Below are 19,894 nucleotides of genomic sequence, written 5' to 3'. Positions count from 1 at the left end.
AAGTCTGTTTTACTCAATTATCCTATTTACTCCTAGGTGCTGAGATTTCTTCATTTAATTAATTAGATGGATTAGGACTGGAGCTTTTCTTCCTAAGATTCCAGTTTAAAAATTCTCTGGCTACCAGCAGCCCCCTCCTCTCCCCTCACCACACAGATGCCCCTGCCACTCAGTGAATTTATGCTCAGACCAAAGACCTGGTTGTAGGAAAATGATTGACAAAGAAAGGACCCAAGAAATCAATCTTTGGTTGCAATATCTCCACTCTGGGTTTTAGTTTGCATTATTTTAGGGAACCATGGCAGCACACCCTTGGAACCAGGGAGGGCTCCTCTAAGGGATGATATTCTGCTTGATGATTCAGGCTTCACTTTGAAATCATAATATGAGTGAAACCAGAAGAGACTTACCAGATGCTTTTCCTGAAATGAAAAAATGTCAATGAATAGTTTAGACAAATTCCAGGTTCCTAGGTAAACTTGATTTGGTTATCAAGAAAAGAGAAGCTGGAAGTACATTTCCCCTCTTCCCAAAAAGGCTCTTAATGAAGGAGTCTCGCGGATGCTGCCAAAGCCCTCAGCTCCCTTTATCCCTCAGGTTGCAGGTGGCCCTATCTCAGCAGTGAATGCTGGCTCTTCTCAGAGATTGACCACTCCTGGGTATTGTTTAGCATCAAAGGAAATGCTGAGTTTTAAATTGCAAAGAAGTGTAATTTCTGAGGAGGCCGCGTCGACTCTGAGTGCAAGGAAGCCCAGGGTGTATGGGACCTGGGCTGGGGATACCTTGCTGGGAGGGATGAATATTGCACAGACAACACAGTTGAAGAAGCTGACCTAGAGCCACTGGCACCGTTGCTCCAGTATAGCTGCGATGCTTGCTCTACCCTTTAAGCACCCCTGTGTATCATAGGCAAAGCAACAGCAGGAGGATTCCTTCAGTGAACAGGATAACCAAGGGAGGAGGTATGTGTGTGGGCCTGCTTTGCCTTTATGTTATGGGTTAAGGATAAACCTCTAGTGAGCACAAACAACCAGATGTGAATGTACTGAGTTTAATTGTTTCTTCTGCGTGAAATGTTAAAGACATTCTGGAAACGATAATGACTCACAGCCCCTCCTCCTTGCTCCTTACCCTCCATCTTTGATGAAGACCTCAGCCCAGCCTGATTCCAAATGCAGGCTCTGGGACTTGTTTCCCTAGAAAGGTGTTCAGAACCGCTGATTCCATTATTCTCTTGCTGACTCTGTCAGGTGAACATGTGGCAAGCAGGTGCCTGCAGCATCTCACTTGCTGATGGCCAAGGAGAGGCTCCAGCTGCAGTCTGCTTCCACCTGAGGTGTGATGTGCATTTCAAAGCACAGGGGCCACCCCAACTCAGATATAGAAGCAGAATCCAATCTCTCTTCACTGATTCAGGTTCATTCCCCTTGAAGGCAACATGTAATCTTCTAAATAAATTTCCCTCTGTGCAGATTCACGTTACCTCTTCTCTTCCTTTATCCTAACATTCCTGTATTCCTGGAGCTAACATTAACCTTCATAGCTTTTAAAAAGTGCTGATTAGGAAGAGTCCGAGAACTCTGCAAAGAGGAAGCATGAGCAGGTGTCCAAGTATTCTCACCTGTCTTCCACCATCTTTGTGGTCATATCTCATAGCAACTTACAGCCACTTCTTTCTCCCAAGTTTTATTTTAACCTCATGAAGTTTTGTTCCCATGATTCCTAACCGGTTCATGAGTTCATTAGTTATTCCAATTCCTCATTCCTTGTAGTAGCCCTTTCCCCCCTCTTCTGACCACCTCTACTCATACAGTTCCCAAATGTTTTACTCACCTCTTAGACACAGGACTCCATCTTAAGCAGAAATGACATGAATGCATATCATGTATGTAACATGTCATTTTGAGGATGTGACTCCCATAATTATACTCCCTCCAAAAAGCTTTCAGCGCTGTTAATATAGATATAAGACTTTTATTACAGGATTCCCAGTCCCTGGCAATTATTTACATACTTTCTGCCTCTATGGATTTGGTTACCTATTTGGACATTTCATATAACTTGAATTATACAATATATGGCATTCTATGACTGATTCTTTTCACATAGCATCATGTTTTTAAGTTTTATCATGTTGTAGCATATATAAATAATTTGTTTCTTTTTATGGCTGAATAATATTCCACCGTGTGATTATACTACATTTTGCTGATCCATGTGTGTATCCATTGATCCTTAAGGTCATTTGGCTTCATGTTTCATACATGAATAATACTGCTATGGTCATTTGTGTCAAGCTTTGGACACATTTCCATCCTGTTAGGTATAATTTCCTTCTTATGATTTAGATCTAAAATGGCACCTAAATCCTCAGGTGCGTGGAAGGTGATTGGATGATGGAAGCCTATAGCTGCCTGTCTCTTAGGAGATAGGATTTGGTAATAAGAGATGGGTTACTGGGGGCAGGACCCAGAAGGGCTTATCCCCCTCCCCAGCTCCTTTCTTCATGCTTCCTGCTTCCCTGCCTCCCTGCTGCTATGGTGTGAGCAGCTGTCCTCTGCCATGCCCCTCTGCCATGCTGTTTCTTTAAAGCCAGGTAGCCCTGGACTGAAATGTGAGCCAAAATAAACCTTCTGTCTTTTTGTTTCAGGTGTTGGCTATTGTGTCCCAGCAATGAGGAAATTGACTAAGACATTCCCAAATCCTCAGAATCCTAAGGTGTTCTCTCCTCTGAGATTTTTCTTTAATTTTTAAACATTTTTTTCTGAACACAAACTTATAAAAATAAAGTAGACTTTTAATATACTAACCATCTAGATAAATGTTTGGTAAGGTTGCATGTATAGTTATGAGAACAATGCATCCCTTGTGAAGCTCTTGCAAAATAGTGGCTTATAAAAATTTGAGTATTAAAGAAATTATTATAGCAAAGGAGGTTTACTTTTCTCAAGGGAGGTTATATATTTGGAAGGCAATCTTCACATTTAATTGGAAACCACTTGAGTATAAAATCCCTGTGTTACTGGATCTATTGTAATTCCCCAGGTCATCAGTGCACTCTCATGCACATAAAGGGCTTTGGCTGAGCCTTCTCTCTCTTTCAAGCATCCTGGAACCCTGTCTAATGAGGCTTACACCTGAGGTCAGGAAACCCACTCCCCAGGGACAGATCCTTTTAATATTTTAGTTCCGTGACTCCTGGGATAAAATGATCACATATCATGTTAGGATCTGTTACAGGAAAAATAAAGAGGTTTAAAGAAGACCCTGGCTGTGTGCAGTCCTGTCACCCAGCAGATGTAACTTGAGGAGCCCTGGGTAAGTGTCAGAGCATCACCAGGCAGTGAGCCCAGCTGTGGGTCAGGAGGGCAGACATCACTCTCCAGGACAGCTGCTGCTCTCGGCCAGGGGTCCTCAAACAAGTCATACATCCTTCGGGTTTTCTCTGTGGGCACCTATGAAGGGTAGACCAAGCTCTTCTGGTCCTACCTTTGAGACTTTCATGTCCTTGGGTCACAAACTGCCCATCCTGCCAGAGCATGCATGGGTGGGCACAAGGTCAGATGAAAGGGGAGAATTTCCTAAGAGAAGGTCCTCTAGGCTGAAGGAGAGATGAGGTCCACACAGCCCAAGCCCTTCAGCCCTCCCATAGCTGAAGTCATGCAGCTTGCTCCAGCTATGGGGGCTGCCAGGTACCCCCAGGACCCTGACAAGAGCCCATGTTGTGGGCAGTGACAAGCCCTCGTGCTCCTCTTCCCCTATGTCGAGTCACCCCTGGAGGTCTTGTCCTCTGCACCCCACCACACAGGGCTATTAGATCCAGCAGGCCTTTCCTGGAGACAGCAGTGGGAGGAGGGTGCAGCTAGGTTTGTCTGATGAATGCAGGACCTTGGTTAAATTTGAATTTCAGATTCAACACTTCCATAGCACTGTATAATTGAGTCCCAAATATTGGAGGGGACATACTTATATGCCCAAAAAGTTACTTATCATAAATTCAGTCATTCTGCATTGTTACTTACTTAATCTGGCAACTCCAGGTGGAGCACAGGATGGAGGCCATGTCACAAGCTGGCTCTGCTCCCCTCACTGGCCCCTCACTGCAGGCCAGAGGGCACCACCCTCCCTATCTCCTCCCTCCTGCCACCCCCTAGAGTCGTCCCCACCAAACTCCACTCTCTGTGCTTGTCTTTTCTTCTCTGAGTCTCAGCAACCTCCTCAAAAACAAAACAGAAACCCTTCTATGTCTCTTGCCAGTAAAAGAATCCAAAATTCACAAATATCAAGGAAATCACCATTTACTGTAGTGTGTACATTGCATATATTTAATTCTGTTTCTTTCCTGGCTTGGGCATTTCTGGCTGACAAATTACCAGACTGAATGGCTTAAACAAGGGACATTTACTTCTCACAGTTCCAGCGGCTGGAAGTCTGAGTTCAGGTTCTGTGAGGTTCCTCTGCCAGGTTGCAGGAAGCTGACCCCTTGCATCCTCGCACAGTGAAAAGGGTGGCGGGGGAGGAGCTCCCTTGGGTTCCTTTTATAGGAGCATGGATCCCATTCATGAAGGTTTTACCTTCAGGACTTAATCACCTCCCAAGGCTCCAGCTCCTAATAACATCGCTCCGGGGTTAGGATTTCATCATATGCATTTGGGGAGGATATAGTCAGTGCAGAGCACCTTCCCCACACTGGCCAGGGGTCCACTGGGGAGTGGGCCTGGCATTGCTAATCAGACTCATGAAAGCGACTTCCTAAACAAGAGAGTGGGTTTTCCCCCACTGCCAGCATCTCTTCCTCAAGCCCACAGATGCACAGATCCCAAACCAGCTGCAGGCAGTTATTGTTTCTTTAATAGTAATTTTTCTTTCTTGCTCCATCTGGCACCAAAGGAGGTCATGAAACAGCAGGTGATGGACCAGATCAAGGCCTTGCAAAATACTGGCCAGGGAACAAAAGAGTATGGACAGGCCAGGGCGGGGGGGGGGGGGTTGCATGCTCCTCACACCTGCAGGCTAAGGATGGGCCTTAAAGGTCCTGGACTAAGCCAGAGAAAACAAGGGCACCAGTGCTTTCCAAACTTTGCACCACCAAGACCTCTTTTGTATTATAACCTAGGTAATAGAAAACATCCCTGTCTAAAGAGCAGATAGATAGCATTTTTAGGAGCCGGGATATAGCTCAGTAGTAGAGCACATCCTTAGCCTATGCAAGAGACTGGGTTCAATCTTTAACAGGAAAAAAATAATAAAAGAAAAGACAATATTTTTATATAATAAATTTGGTGGTAGGGTGCTGGGAATCGACCCCAGAGCCATGCAAATGCTAGGCAAATGCTCTCAACTGGGCTACATCCTCAAGCCTAAATAATTGATTTCTATAATCAAAGGTAGATGGATTAATTTATCCATTAGGTTATCTGTATCCAAGAGTTCCACAGCAGGAGATTTGATCAATAATGGATGGAAATATTTCGGAAAAAGTTGCTCTTGTACTGAACATACACAGTTTTTTTCACATTATTCCCTAAACAATGCAGTATAACCATTATTTACATTTGTAGTGGGTATTACAAGTGATCTAGAGATCATTGAAAGTATATAGGAGAATGTGCTTAGATTCTCTGCAAATACTAAGCATTTATATAAAAAATTTGAGCATCCTCAAAATTTGTGTGGGATGTGGGACCATAGTATCAACCCTACATGGATACTGACTTATAATTATATTTACAAGTCAGAGCTTCCGACCAGCGTGGTATAATTATTTCTACCTCATTAGCTCCAAAGTGATTCGATTCCAACAAACTATGTACTGTTTCACATACTATCAATAACTGTGAAGGGCCTCTGATTTTACCCTATTTGCAAACAAGGTAGCCTTCCCCATTTCATGGGTTCCAAGTGAAGACACAAGACTCCTAGGTCAGAGATAAAGAACTTCATTACTCACAACAATCACAGAGTATCTGCCAAACTGTTTGCATTTTATGGCACTGTTTCTCTGAGACCTAATTCCAACAGGGTGACATGAAGTGAGCCAAATGACATCTGTATAAACAGTGGATTATGATGCAAGAGAGGAACCCTGAGCCAGGAGAACTAAAACTTAGTACAGTCCAGCCTACCCTTTGGCCCAAGGAAGACACTAGCTCTATCTTCTAGGGCTGTTTGCTCTATCAATATCTTTGTGAAAGACAGTCCAGAACAAAGGCAACTTCTGCTCTCAACACATTCAGAAATGTGAGACCTATGGAGAGCTGCCTCCAAATAGAGGAACTATGTAGTCTTTATCTCAGGGAAATGTATAATTTTGTGAATATTTCATAAACACCAACTATCTTTGCTTTGCTTTGTGGGATGTTGATAGAAATGCATGCATGTGAATGTCCTTTCCTGACACAGCTTAGTGATAACTTTTACTGTCTTTATTAAATACACTGTAGTTCAGGAATCACTATTAAGATCATCTAACTATAGGGGATATGGCTCCATCATATGATCTATTCTAAGGATGGAAACAAACATGTTACAGAAACTTAAAGCCCTTCAATTAATAAGGAATCTTTCAGTTGAAAGAACCAAACAACAAGCTCAGATGGGCTTAAAGAATTAAGAAATTTATTCGTTCACATAAATGAAGTCCAGAGGTAGGCTTTTCTTAGAGGTTCAACACTGTCAACCAACTGAGATTTTTCCCCATCCCTCCTCTCTACCTTCTGGGTGTCTGACTTGTCTTATAGTTGGCTCTACTTGGGATTCAGTATGGCAGCCAGCAACCCCCAGTTACACATGCTCCCTGGTTTATCTGCAGTGAAAGTGAGCAGCTCTCAGAGCACACTCCAAAGAAGAGTAAGGGGGTTTCTATTCCAGAAGTACTCACCAAGTAGCCCTTTGAGCTTTAATAACCAAACTTGCTCTTGTGCCAATCCCTAAATCCATCACTACAGTTAAGGAATGGGATCTACTAGTTGACTTAAGCAACCAAGGTGTTCAGGGCCTGGGGATGGAATTACTAATCTGCATGAAATAGAAAAGTAGATGACTAGATAATATTTGAGATATGTGAACAGGAGGAAGGCCAGTGCTTCCCACACCCCTTGTTTATAAAAGTGGCTACTTGTGAACTGACAGCCATTGTCAGGGTCCTCAGGGTTGACACCATCCTCTTTCCCGGTTGGTATTTGTATGAGTTACTTTCCCATCACTGGAGAGAAAAAATGCTCAACATCCACAACTAACAGGAGGAGAGGTTTAATTTGACTCATGGCTTCAATGGATTCAATTCATGGTTGGCTGTCTCCGAGGCAGAAATGGCATGGTGGAAGGGCATGGCAGAGGAAAGCTGCTCAACCTTGGCAGCCAGGAAGCAGAGAGAGTGAAGCAAGGAGTCAGGGATAAGAATGCACCCTGTCAGGTCATTCCACCAGTGACTTGCTGCCTCTAACTATACCCCACCTCCAAACACATGAGACTTTTGGTGGACACTTTAGATTTAAACAGTAACATTCCATCCCTGGCCCCTAAAAGGCTCATATCCATCTCATTATACAAAATGCACTTAAGTCCATCTCTAAGAGTTACCAAAGTCTTAACAGTTCCAGCCAGCATTGCTGAAAAGCCCAAGTCCAAAGTTTCCTCTGAGATTCAACACATTCTTAACTGTGATCCCCTGCAAAAAAAATCAAAAAGAAAGTTACATACTTCCAACATACAATGGCACAGAATAAACATTTCTATTCCAAAAGGGAAAGATCAGGGAATAGAAAGGAAATGGGCCAAACCAAGACAGAAACCCAGCATGGCAAACATTAAATGCTGTACCTCCATGCCCAGCACCTGGAGAGGGTGGTGGTGAGATGTGAGCTCCAGAGAACTTGAGCAGTCCTGCCTCTATGATGTTGCTGGTCACAACCCTCATGGCCTCTCTCTTGTGTAGATGCCTCTTACTACCTAAAGCTTTCTCCAGCAGACATCCCATGTTCCTAACATCTCCAACTTCATGAGATTTCCACTATACCTTTAGCTTCATTCTTACAGCTTTGCACAGCTCTTACACTCTCTCAGGGGCTTCTTGCCTGACCTCCCAGGTCTTCTTTTGAAATCTGGGTGGGCGCTTCCATGATCCCTAACTCTTGCATTCTGCATGCCTGTAAAACCAGCATCATATAGATGACAACAAGATCTGCCACCAACTCCAGCAATAGCCATGTTCCCCTTGGACCATGGCTGCAGAGGCCTCTGAGAGTCTGGATGGTTAAACTCAGGGAAACACTTTACTAGGTACCCCAGAATAAGTAGTGTGCCCTGGGGCTGTCCTCTCAAAGCAGAGTCTTTCAAAGGAGTTTGCCCTTTTCCATCCTAGAGCCTGCTATGGGTGGGGTCTAGCCAATTTCTGAGATGCCATTAAGCCATCTTTCTATTGTTCTGATGCAAAATGCAGTAGTACCTTGGTTCAAAAACTTAGTTTATTCTACAATTGTGGAAAAGACAGTCATATTCACATTCATGTGGGAGAGGTGACTGTAGTCGTGTTCATTATTTGATCCAGAGTGTGTAAATAAAAACAAAATTTTGCCAAACACTTCTGTTTGCAAACCAAATTATTCACAAACAAAAGCATTCATGAACCAAGGTACCACTGTATTTGGCTTCTTAATTCTTCTAATATTTTCAGCAAACTCATTCTCATTGGCTCCAGCTTTACAGGCTCTTCCTTTCTGGCCAAGATGCATGATTTTTACATCTTTCAGCTCTGGTTTTTCTCTTGAATCTCACTATAGATTTGGCTAAAAGCAGCCAACAATACCCATACCACAGCTTAAACATTAGGCTGCATTGAAATTTCCTCTGCCAGATTAATTAGTCTGCTACCTTCAAAATCAGCCTCACACAAAGTGTTAGGACATGGACAAAATGAAGACAAATTCTTTGCCAAAGTGTAACATACTTGGTTTCTAGTCCATTTCCCAGTAAAGTCCTTATTCCCAGTTGAAACCTCATGAGCCTGTCTTAACAGTCTGCATTCTTATCAGCAGTCTGGTCTTCTGAGCTCCAGCCAGAGTTGCCCATAAAGCTCTGGTTACAGCATTCAAGGCTTTCAGTAGCCTATTTATCAAAACATTTCCTGGCCGGGGATTTAGCACAGTGGTTCCACCGCCTGCCTCGCACTTGCAAGGTCCAGAATTCAATCCCTGGTACAAAAAAAAATTCCAAATTTTTCCTACAAACCAGTTCCAAAAGTTTCTGAATCACAAGAGCAGGTACAGCCATAGCAATGACCCCACTTCTGCAATACCAATTTTCTATATTAGTTATTTTCCTGTGGCTGTGACAAAATACAGGACACTTGCAACTTAAAAGAGGAGAAATATAATTTGGCTCATGGTTTTGATGGATTCCATGGTTGGCCAGCTCCACAGTAGAAACCACATATGATGGAAGGTCATGGTGGAGAAAAGCTGCTCAATCCATGCAGCCAGGAAGCAGAAACACCAAAGCAAGTCTTTGAATATGGAAGGGGGATGCAACCCCATGGAGTTGCATGGGGACACATTTCATTCTCCCCTCACCAATGCAGGGCAATGTGTGCAAAGTACTGTATTGGCAACAAAAAAGTGAGCTGGGCCTTAGTGTTCAGGGTTATTTTTATTCAGTCATATGGGTGCTATGGTAACTGTATAGCTTATTTGAGATACTCAGTCTCCAGCTTTCTAGAGCTAGGAATAAAAACACACCCTTTCAGGTCATACCCTCAGTGACCTGCCTCCTCCAACAAGGTCTCCAAACACATGAGACTTTGTGGGGCACATTTTAGATCTAAAACATAATGGTATTGCACTTACCTGCCATTTAAGGAGAAGCAGCTGCCAGTATCCCCAGGTGAGTTGCACATGTACGACAGAGGGTGGGGTTGCAGCCCAGTTTCCTTAGAGGGTATATTGTTGCTGCTGTAACTAATTATCACCACTTAGTGGCTGCAGACAGCACAAATGGGCTGAGGGTGAAACTCAGTCACTAAGTGCCTGCCTAGTATGTGTGAGGCCATGGGTTTCATCCCCAGGACTGCAAAAACATAACAAAACAACTCTAAACACACACACACACACACACACTCACACACAATTATGATGCTATAGATTTGAAGTTCAGAAGCCAAAAATGGGTTTTACTGAACTAAAACCTGGGTTTGGCAGGGCTATGCTCCTTTCTGGAGGCTCTAAAGGAGAATTTTCCAGCTTCTAGAGGCTGCCTGGGTTCTGTGGCTCATGATCCCTTCCATATTCAAAGACAGGAATGGGCAGCCGTGTCTTCCTCACATCACACCACTTTCACACTCGCTCTTGCCTCCCTCTTCTACTTTTAAGGAAACGTAATTGCACTGGACCCAGCCAGATAATCCAGGATATCCTCCCTACCCAAAGTTACCTAATGAGCAACTTGAATTACCTTTTGCTATGTAAGATAACATATTCCAGAGACTAGATGTAGGTGTCTCTGAGGTGCCATTAGCTTGCCTGCTACAGATGGAAGAAAGTAATACCAGGCTTAGATGGGTTTCCTACTGTGTAAATGAAAAGTTCTCTATTTAGCTATTTTAATCTATAACCTCCTTTCTATTCTGTACATCCACCAGCAGAGGAAAAGCAAAATGCTCTTTATTCAAATGCAATGTATTATTCATTCTATAATGACTTAGGAATGCTAATTCCATTGCTTTCACGGCAGAACAATTTTTTTTGAAATTAGCTTCAGTAGTGAACAAAATTGATGATAGTCTTATCTGGATGAACACAAACTAATATTTCCAATATGTAAATTTTGTTCCTGTTTACTCTTTCTTACTTATTTTCTCTTATGCATCTCAGGTTTTTTTCACAAAATATAATGTAGATTCTGTTTTACTATATTATTCTATTTTATTACAGTCATTATTATGATTATATCCTGTCATTCTTTCATCTTAACCCACAAGAAAAATTCACAACTCAGCAACTACTTTTTTGCAGTGTCAAAAACATGGCAAATTATAACACTTTCAGATGGGACACAGTGTTCCCACAAGAGGCAATTTTCCTGAATATATAGGCATGTCCACTATTACCCTCTTTTGATACGACTCAACAGGGCGTGTAGCAAAGAAAACCTTCCAGGCAGGCAAAAACAAGTCCTTAAATATGAGCAAAATATGTGCTTTGCTTAACAGAAGTAGCTTTCTCAAGAACGTGATGTGATGCAATGTAATGTAATGTAATGGCTAAGAATGAGTTTTAGAGATTCATGCCTCAAGAAAGCAATTTTATGATTTCTACCATCTGTGAAGAGAAGAGTTGTCAGGATCTTCTTCACCACATGTGCTGGACTCCACACATTTGCTAGGAGGACTCACAGGGCTCACAAGTTCACAGTGTGCCATAGTGAAAAGATACAGAGCAAGATCATTAAAGGCACAAGGTGCATGAGGCGAGATGAAAGAGAAGCCAGACACTGTCCCCCGGGTGTCTCCTCCCCATGGAGTTGCACAGGGACACATTTCATTCTCTCTACACAAATGCAGGGAAATGTGTACAAAGGATTGCCAGCTAAAGACTTGAGCTGGGCCTCTGTGGGGGGGGGGGGTGCTTTAATTCAGTCATGTGGGTACTACCATATTCAAATGGCTGGTCTAAGCTATTCAGTCTCCAGTTCATACTGCTGCAGTAAGGCTCAGGGCCTCAGGCATACAGAAGCACTCCTGTTGGGCAGGGTATCTCAAGGATACAGAGGTTGTCAAGGACAAGCTGGTCAAGGACCAGTCCTCCCAAAGACACACTTTTATTTGGAATGTGCAGGGTTTGAACAAGTCAGGCCTGCTGAGTTAACCCTAGGACACATCAGTATGGAAGGATTGCTACATCACATGGATATTGTGAGGATCAAACAAGTCAGTTGCTTTAAAATATAACATACATATGTGCTAAATAATCATAAATGGAAAAAGGTGGCATTTATATCTTTCTCCCAAACAATAACCAAATTTGAAACCAAACAAATAAGTAGCTAGGCATGGAAATTTGAACTGAACCACACATTCCACCCACAGCCTCCCACAGTCTGCTTAAAATGGGCCCAGCTTTTACTATGATGTTATTAGGCATCATCGTATCTTTAGGACAGTAAAAATATACAGCATTTCTAGGATCCATATACCATATACATTTTCTACACTTTCTGGGCTTTATGGAAGAGGACCTGTCACAAACACAGCCAGTCACTATTTTAAACCTGAAAAAATACTTTTAAAATGTTATAGATTAATGCCTGCCCACATAATGTATATCCACTGTCACCCCAAGTTAGTCCCTTTCACTACCATAGCAAATACACCTGCAACAAACTTAGCAAGCGAAGCAGGGGGAAAAGGGTTGGATGTTTATTGCTTCAGGAGCATCATTCGGTCCTTACCATCTTTGTTGTAGTTTTCTTGGGCTGCCATGATAAAATACCACCAATTAAGTGGTTTTTAAAAAAGAAACTCATTTTCTCACACTTCTAGAGGCTAGAAGTCTGATGTATTATTAGTCAGCTTTCCTATTGCTAGACACAACACTGAACACCCACAACTTAAAGAAGGAGAAGTTTAATTTGGCTCATGGTTCAGCAAAATCAGTCCATGGTCAGCTGGCTCCAAGGCAGGAATATCATGGTAGTGGAGCATGGAGGGGGAAAGCTGCTCACCTTGTGGAAGCCAGAGAATAGAAAGAAAGGAGGAGCTGAGGAGGGAGATGAACCCTTCCAGGTCACACCCACAGTGACAAACCTTTTCCAACCAGGCCCCACCTCCTAACAGTTCATTTAGCTGTGAACTCATCAATGGATTAATCCTCTAATGAGTGTAGTGCCCCATGAGCCAATCACCTTCCCAAAATTCTACCTCTCAGTACATTCTCTCTTAATAACAAATCTCCATTTCCCCTGGCCACTCACCCTTGACTTCAGATTTCATCAAACAGCTACAACGACCATCCAATTTATGAAAACATGCCTATCATACTGCCTATACCAAAGTATTTTTAAATAATTACAATAGCTAGGTATGATAGTGTATGCCTGTAATCCCAGAACTCTGGGAAGCTGAAACAGGAGGATGGCAAGTTTGAGCCCAACCTGGGCAATTTTAACAACATAGCCAGAGCCGGGGATTTAGCTCAATGGTTCCACCACCTGCCTCACAAGTGCAAGGACCCGAGTTCGATCCCCAGTACCAAAAAACAAAACAAAACAAAAACAAAACAACATAGCCAGACTATCTAAAAGTAAAAATAAAAGCAATGTTAGGGGTGTAGCTCAGTGTGACTCCCCTGGATTCAATCCCCAATACCAAAAATATTAATAAAAATCTGAATGATATAATCAGTAATGTGGCTACTATTTTTATTTTTAATAAACTCCTTAGTATTTCAGGCTGATTATCATTGTTTTAACATATGAAAAATGTTTTTCACCTGCAGAAAAAACATTGTCGATCCAGAAGATCCTCGCTGTGCCCGGTTAACCCTCACTGGCCAAATGATTACAGTGACTCCAAAAGAAGTCGAATTTGCCAAGCAAGCCATGTTTTCAAGGTGTGTCAAGCTCTGATATTAGTTTGCCCACAGACAGGGAGAAGAGGGGAAGGGAGGGGATGGGGATGAAAGAGGAATTAGGATGTGTCATGTACATGTACCAACTCCCCATGAGGAATGTGATCACTATGTACTGCCAACTGTACTCAGATATATTTTTATGTACTCATAAAAATTAAATAAAATAAATTAGTTTGCCCAGAAATATACAGTAATAAAAGTAGAGGTCAGTGCTGCGCCTTTTGATGCCTTTTACACAATTGCAAGTGGTCTCAGCTGTCCTACTCCAGTCACAACACAACCAATTTTTCACAGGCTGACACGGCCAGTGGCAGATGGCTCCGAGTCGGCCACACTGCCTCTGGAGAGCCCCACACAGAGGTGCCCCAGCCACAGTTCTTACATCCTTCCAACCTTGCCAGTGCCCTGCCCAGCGATGAAAATTCCTCACCCCTCTAGTCAAGTCATCACTGCAAACATTGTCAAACGTCCACTCAGAGTGTTTATTACTGCATTTGCTTTGTTGCAAATATTTTTCCCGGTTTGGACTTGGTCTTTGAATTCTTGAATTTTTTGATAGAAAGTAATATTATTTTTATGAAGTTCAAAAAGTGGGTGAGGCCAGCCCCTGCCTTCGTGAAATTACAGTATGTGTTGGGGTACATGTGGGAGGGGCAACTGCAAAAGGAAGAAAGTGACAGATGCTCCCTGTCCACTCTGGCTGGCTCTCGGCCTGGATGGACAGTCCGAAGCTTGCTGCAGGAAGCACATTCTGCCATGAGCAGATGCGTTTACCAGGCTCGCTGTCTGAACATGTCTTGAAGGGGATACACAGAGCCTTTCTCAGTGTTTCCTGCTCACAATCACAGATGCCCACTGAGCACTTGCCCGGTGCAGGTGTGTTAGGGGTGCTTTATCATTTGCTCCTCACACAGCCTCATGGCCCAATGCCATCAGCATCACTTGCAGGACAGGTAAGATGGTGAGGGCTTGCACACCAAGCTGGGATTCAAACCAAGGAGCTCAGCTCAACACTTGGGCTTTTGCCAGTGGGTGGAGGAACTACAGCTTCCTGGCTTCCCGAGGCTATCCCAGGCCCTGACACCTGGCTCTTAGGGTCTGTCTCAGGCTGGTTCAATAGCTTTCAGCCCTTGTAAGGCACTCCTTTGACAAGAACATCTTCCTGGTGATCTCTCCTTGCTCTTATAGGCACCCCGGGATGAGGAAGTGGCCGCGGCAGTATGAGTGGTTCTTTATGAAGATGAAGATAGAACATGTCTGGCTTCAGAAATGGTATGGAGGTGTATCCAACATTTCAAGGGAGGAATATTTCAAAGCAGTTCCCAGGAAGGCCTGAGGGAGTAAGAAGAAAGTCCTCAGTGTTTGCAGTAAAATGAAGATCTTTTAATGACGCTATAGGAAAGCTCCTGGCTGCTGTCTCTTAGTTGAGGGGTTCCTAACTGACTGATAGTCCCTACAGCAGAATGAGCGAGGGTAAACAGAAACCCTGTGCTAAACTGTGTTCCAAGGAGTCATCTGCAGACCCCTTGTCCCGCAGAGACTCCACATGGACAGTCTGCTTATGTAGTGTTCAATCCAGACTCACCTAGTTGGAAGTCATTTTTGTAGGTTGTCAAAATGGCACATCAAGACTGTTGTTGTTCCTTTCTTTAAGAAAAAAATTATGCCTGTCATACAATGTGATTGCTTTGTACTGTGGGAGCATTTTTGTTGCTTGCTGTGCCAAAAGCAGTATCTTGGATCTAAGCTCACTCCAACCACAGAGGAGCTCAATGTGCATCACACAGCTGAAGTACTGTGTTTAAGGTGAGGCTGGAAGACTACGGTGGATGACTTGCCATACTTCTGCATGGCCAATGCATTACTGAATCATGTTTGCTAGAATGCATTGGTCACTTACAAAGTATCTTCCCCACTGTAACACGATAAACAGCATAAGAATCTGCAGTTTTGTGCACAAAACTGTATAAGCAGGCCATGAGAGAACACTAAAGAGAGTGGAGTAGATTTTGCATCAAGCTTCCAAGATCCCAGCTGCTCACATTTCTGAGAGCTCCTCTCTTGCATGCATGAGGAGTGGCATCTAAAATAAGAACACCTCCTTGCGTGATGTGCAGAGATGTGAGAAGGTGAAACTAGGGAAGCAAAGGCAATGTGTAAAAGTAGATGGAAAGTAGTCTGTACCAAGGGCCTGATCTCTGCCCAGCCCTGGGCCAGACCCTAATAGACACTATCTCATTTAGCCCTGCATCCAGTAATGTGCTTGTCATTGTCACCACTTAAAAGGAGACTGAGGCTCAGAGAGGGCAAGTCAGCATCCCATGGTCAATCCCATGGTCACACTCTGCAGCTCGCTGCACACAATGGGTGGGTGGTACCTTCAGACCTTCCAGTTTTAAGAACAGAAGAATTGCTAAAATGCATAGAGTCATTGAACCAGAAAAAGCAGTAGAGTGATTGTAGAAGAGAATGACTAACCTGCCTGGACATGAGCATCACTGCTTTGCAGGGGGAGGGGGTCTCTGAAATTTGGTTCTTACTACGTATTTTAAATTTTCTGCAAATTATTTTCTGGTGCTCCTGGTGTTTGCAAGAAACTAGACTGCACCAGTGTACACACTCAAGGCCCGCATGTACCTCCGTGTGCATATCCAGGACTTCTTATAATAGAAATCTACAAAGGATCTAGTGGTATCCAACTTTTCTGTCTTCACAGCAACAAGCTCTCTTTGGTGGGCTATGTATGTTAAATAATATAACAGCATATCACTAATATAAGAAATACACATTCTTAAAATAAGTGAAAGTGTTATTAATGATTATATTTTAATTTTTCTTAACAAAATAAGACATGAAGAGAGTTTGAGTTGTCAAAATATATTTTAAGTGCCTATTACTAAAAACATAGTAAGATGCACAATATTCTTTTATTTGTCATAGGCTCTCAAAAGAGTTCCTAACAATTGCACTCTCTAATGCATAAGAATAAGTCAACTCTTTGAGGGTATTTTGTATTTTCAGGCTTTAAAATTATTGGTAAACCCAATTTAGAGGATGGGGAGAAACTGGAAGAATAAGCCACAAGCCCAAAAGTGCTCCAAAAGTCAACCTCAAACCTTAAGTCTTGGAGAATTACTGCCTCCTGGTCCTGTCTTACAGATAATGCTGCTACACTGGGTTTGCTTTTATAGTCAGTAATCAGTTTCCCTTTCACTCAGTAAGGGTCCCTGATGATTCAAAGTGCTCCAAAGAGCGGCTTCCACTTATAATCACTGATGAATTTCGTCAGCTATTTATCCAAATTACAGGAAGTGAAATCAGAAAGGTTGGACTGTAAGAAGTGTTTAAAATTCATAGATTTGAGTCTGATGAGTCCCATTCAGGCAAGAGTGTGTCTAGAAATTTACATTGATTAAAATTTTTAGGACTTTACTAGAAGTTCTAAACACAGCAATAAGACAAGAAAAAGAAATAAAATGTGTATCAACTGGAAAGAAAGAAATAAAAGTATCCCCATTTATAGGTAACATGATGGTCTACATAGAAATTTTCAAAGAATCTACTTTTTAAAAATCAAAAAGCCCCTAGCACTAGTAGGTGCAGCAAGGTCTCAGAATACAAGATCAGCACCCAAAATTTACTCACATTTGAATGTTCCAGTAATGAGTATGTGGCGACCAAAGCTAAAAACATAATACCATTTCTTAGCACTCCAAAGAAGATGAAATGCATGGCTATATAAGCTTAACTAAACATGCACAAGATTTGTATGCTGGGAACTCTAAAATGCCAATGAAAGAAATAAAAATATCTAAACAAATGAGAGATACCATGTTCATGGATTGGAAGGCACAAAATAGTAAAGATGTCTATTCTCCCCAAACTGATCTCTTAATTTAATGCAATTTCTATCAAACCCACAGCAAGGTTTTGCAGACAAATAGATGCTTATTGTAAAAATTATATTTAAAGGTTTGGGGCCGGGGATCTAGCTCAGTGATTCCACTGCCTGCCTTGCAGGCGCAAGGTCCTGAGTTCAATCCCCAATACCAAAAAATAAAAACTAAATATATTTCAAGGTTTGCAGGATTTTGAAGAGTTAAAACAATCTTGAAGGAGAAATCATTCCACCCAATAGAAAGATTTATTAAAGAGCGACAACATTCAAGACAATGTTATTAGTGGATGCATAAACATGCATTTATAAAGCAGAAGCTGGGCATGGTGGTGTACGCCTGTAATCCCAGCACTCAGGAGGCTGAGGCAGGAGGATTGCTTCATGTTCAAGGCCAGTCTGAACTATATAGTGAGACCCTGTCTCAAGAAACAAACAAACAACAGCAACAAAAAACTGGACACAACCAAATGTCTATTAATCTGGTGACTGGTAAAACACATTGTGGTACATCCATGTCATGGAATACTACTCAGTCATAAAAAGAAGCTAATTGCTGATACAGACAACAGCTTGGATGCATCTCCAAAGACCTGAGCTAAGTGAGGAAAGCTAACCCTAAAAGTTCACACGTTGTATGACTCCAGTTATGTAATGTTTGAAATGCAAAATGATAGAAATGGAAAATAAATTAGAGATTGACAAGGAGGAGGCTAGAGAACAAGAGAGATAGTTTTGACTATAAAAGGGTAACCCAAAAGATCCTGGTAATGATGGAAATATTTGGTATAACTGAACAAATCAGTATAAAATTCTACTTGCAAAACTGTACTTTAGCAAGATGCTACCTTGGGGAGAAACTGACTAAAAGGTACAGGGAGGGAGGGTGATATTGTTTCGGGGTTTTTTGGTACCAGGAATTGAACTCAGTACCTTGTGCTTGCCAGGCAGGTGTGGTGCCACTGAATTAAATCCTCAGCCCTATATTGTTTCTTAAAACTGCATGTGAATCTATAATGATCTACCACTATCTCAGAATCTACAGTTATCTCAGAAGGAAAGGTTTAATATAAACAAGACTTAAGGTTTCGCTTAAATAAGACATTCAGTCTCTTTCCTCTCTCTCTCTCTTTCTCTCTCTCTCTCTCTCTCTCTCTCTCTCTCTCTCTTTCTCTCTCTCTCTCTCTCTGTCTCTCTCATTGGTCCCTACAGAAATGAAGAACTGCAGAAAACAGACATTTCTTCTGTTATCCATGTATATATACATTTGTGGAACAGATGTAAGATTTCTGTTAAAGTTTTCTAAATGTATTTGATTTAGTGTTGAGTGCCAAGTAGTCAGAATTCAACAGGGGGTGAGGGTGTAGTTCATCGGTTGTGTGCTTGCCTACCATATGTGAGGTCCTGGGTTCCATCCCCAGCATCACATAAAAGAACTGGACAAATCTGCCCTATATATTTTACATGGCACCCTTAGGAGAGGCAGATGTCTTCATCTGATGTAGACATGTTGAGTGAGCTTTAGGTGTATATAAGTATCCATGTCTTTATATAGTGATTCTCCACTGAAGTTTATACAAAGAACTATATTTCCAGTAATCTTCCTCTAAGTATTCTGGGAAACAGTTCTTTGTTTTCTGTGAATAAACTAATTACAGTATATCCAGCCCCCTATGTCTTTATTTACCGAGAATGAACATGTTTGTGAGACCAGTGTGTAGCTAATTCTGCTGATGCTTATTTCCAGACACCTTGTTTCACATTGATTCCTTGTAACAGAGTTGTTTGGGAATTGAAATGTACTTCTAGTCTTTCCAAAAAGTCTGTATTTCATTCTTAGTACCTTAACTGTCAAACACTGTTTTAAACAATTTATTGACACTTATTTGATTGCTATCTCAAGTCAATTATGAAAACTTTGAATTGCAATGACGTTACTGTTTGTACTATGTAATTCATGCGTGTAGAGTTTAAAATCTGTTTTCAGAACTAGATATGTCTCTTTCACCAAAGACTATTTCATTCTTGATACGGTTTCTGTGCTTGAACAGTTTCTGTGTTTCAATGAAATTATGATATTTATGTATGTATAATATGATATTTATATATAGTCATTTCCTGTAATGTTACAAATAAACATTATTAGATTTCTAAGAAAATAGAAGGTATTACAATGAATCTGCTGATAAATTTCTAGTAGAAAACAAAGAATGAACTGGGTCTTTTGTTCCTTTTTGTTTTTTGTTTTTGAGACAGAGGGCCAGGGATTTAGCTCAGTGGTTCTGCCACCTGCCTCGAAAGCGCAAGGACTCGAGTTCGATCTCCAGTACCAAAAAAAAAAAAATGTTTTTGAGACAGAGTCTTACTACATGGCTGA

General features: G+C 41.9%; 1 protein-coding gene across 2 annotated transcripts in view; it reads left to right on the top strand.

The window, feature by feature from the left end:
• Creg2 (cellular repressor of E1A stimulated genes 2) overlaps positions 1–19,685 on the top strand; it is a 32,734-nt gene extending 13,049 nt beyond the window's left edge. Inside the window, exons 3-5 of one of the 2 annotated variants that reach the window (XM_087203730.1) lie at positions 13,488–13,601; positions 14,811–14,894; positions 18,730–19,685. In XM_087203730.1, coding sequence (XP_087059856.1) covers positions 13,488–13,601; positions 14,811–14,894; position 18,730 — 199 coding nt within the window. In that variant the 3' untranslated portion in view covers positions 18,731–19,685. Of the gene's footprint in view, positions 1–13,487; positions 13,602–14,810 lie in introns of both variants that reach the window. The other variant, XM_004844453.4, reaches the window with a different exon arrangement.
• Positions 19,686–19,894: the final 209 nt, after the last annotated feature.

This window comes from Heterocephalus glaber, unplaced genomic scaffold (assembly GCF_053883595.1).
Source record: "Heterocephalus glaber isolate CG9 unplaced genomic scaffold, H.glaber_assembly_v1.0 deba00000470, whole genome shotgun sequence".
In the NCBI taxonomy this organism is placed as follows: domain Eukaryota; kingdom Metazoa; phylum Chordata; class Mammalia; order Rodentia; family Bathyergidae; genus Heterocephalus; species Heterocephalus glaber.
This window is presented reverse-complemented; position numbering and strand designations above follow the sequence as displayed.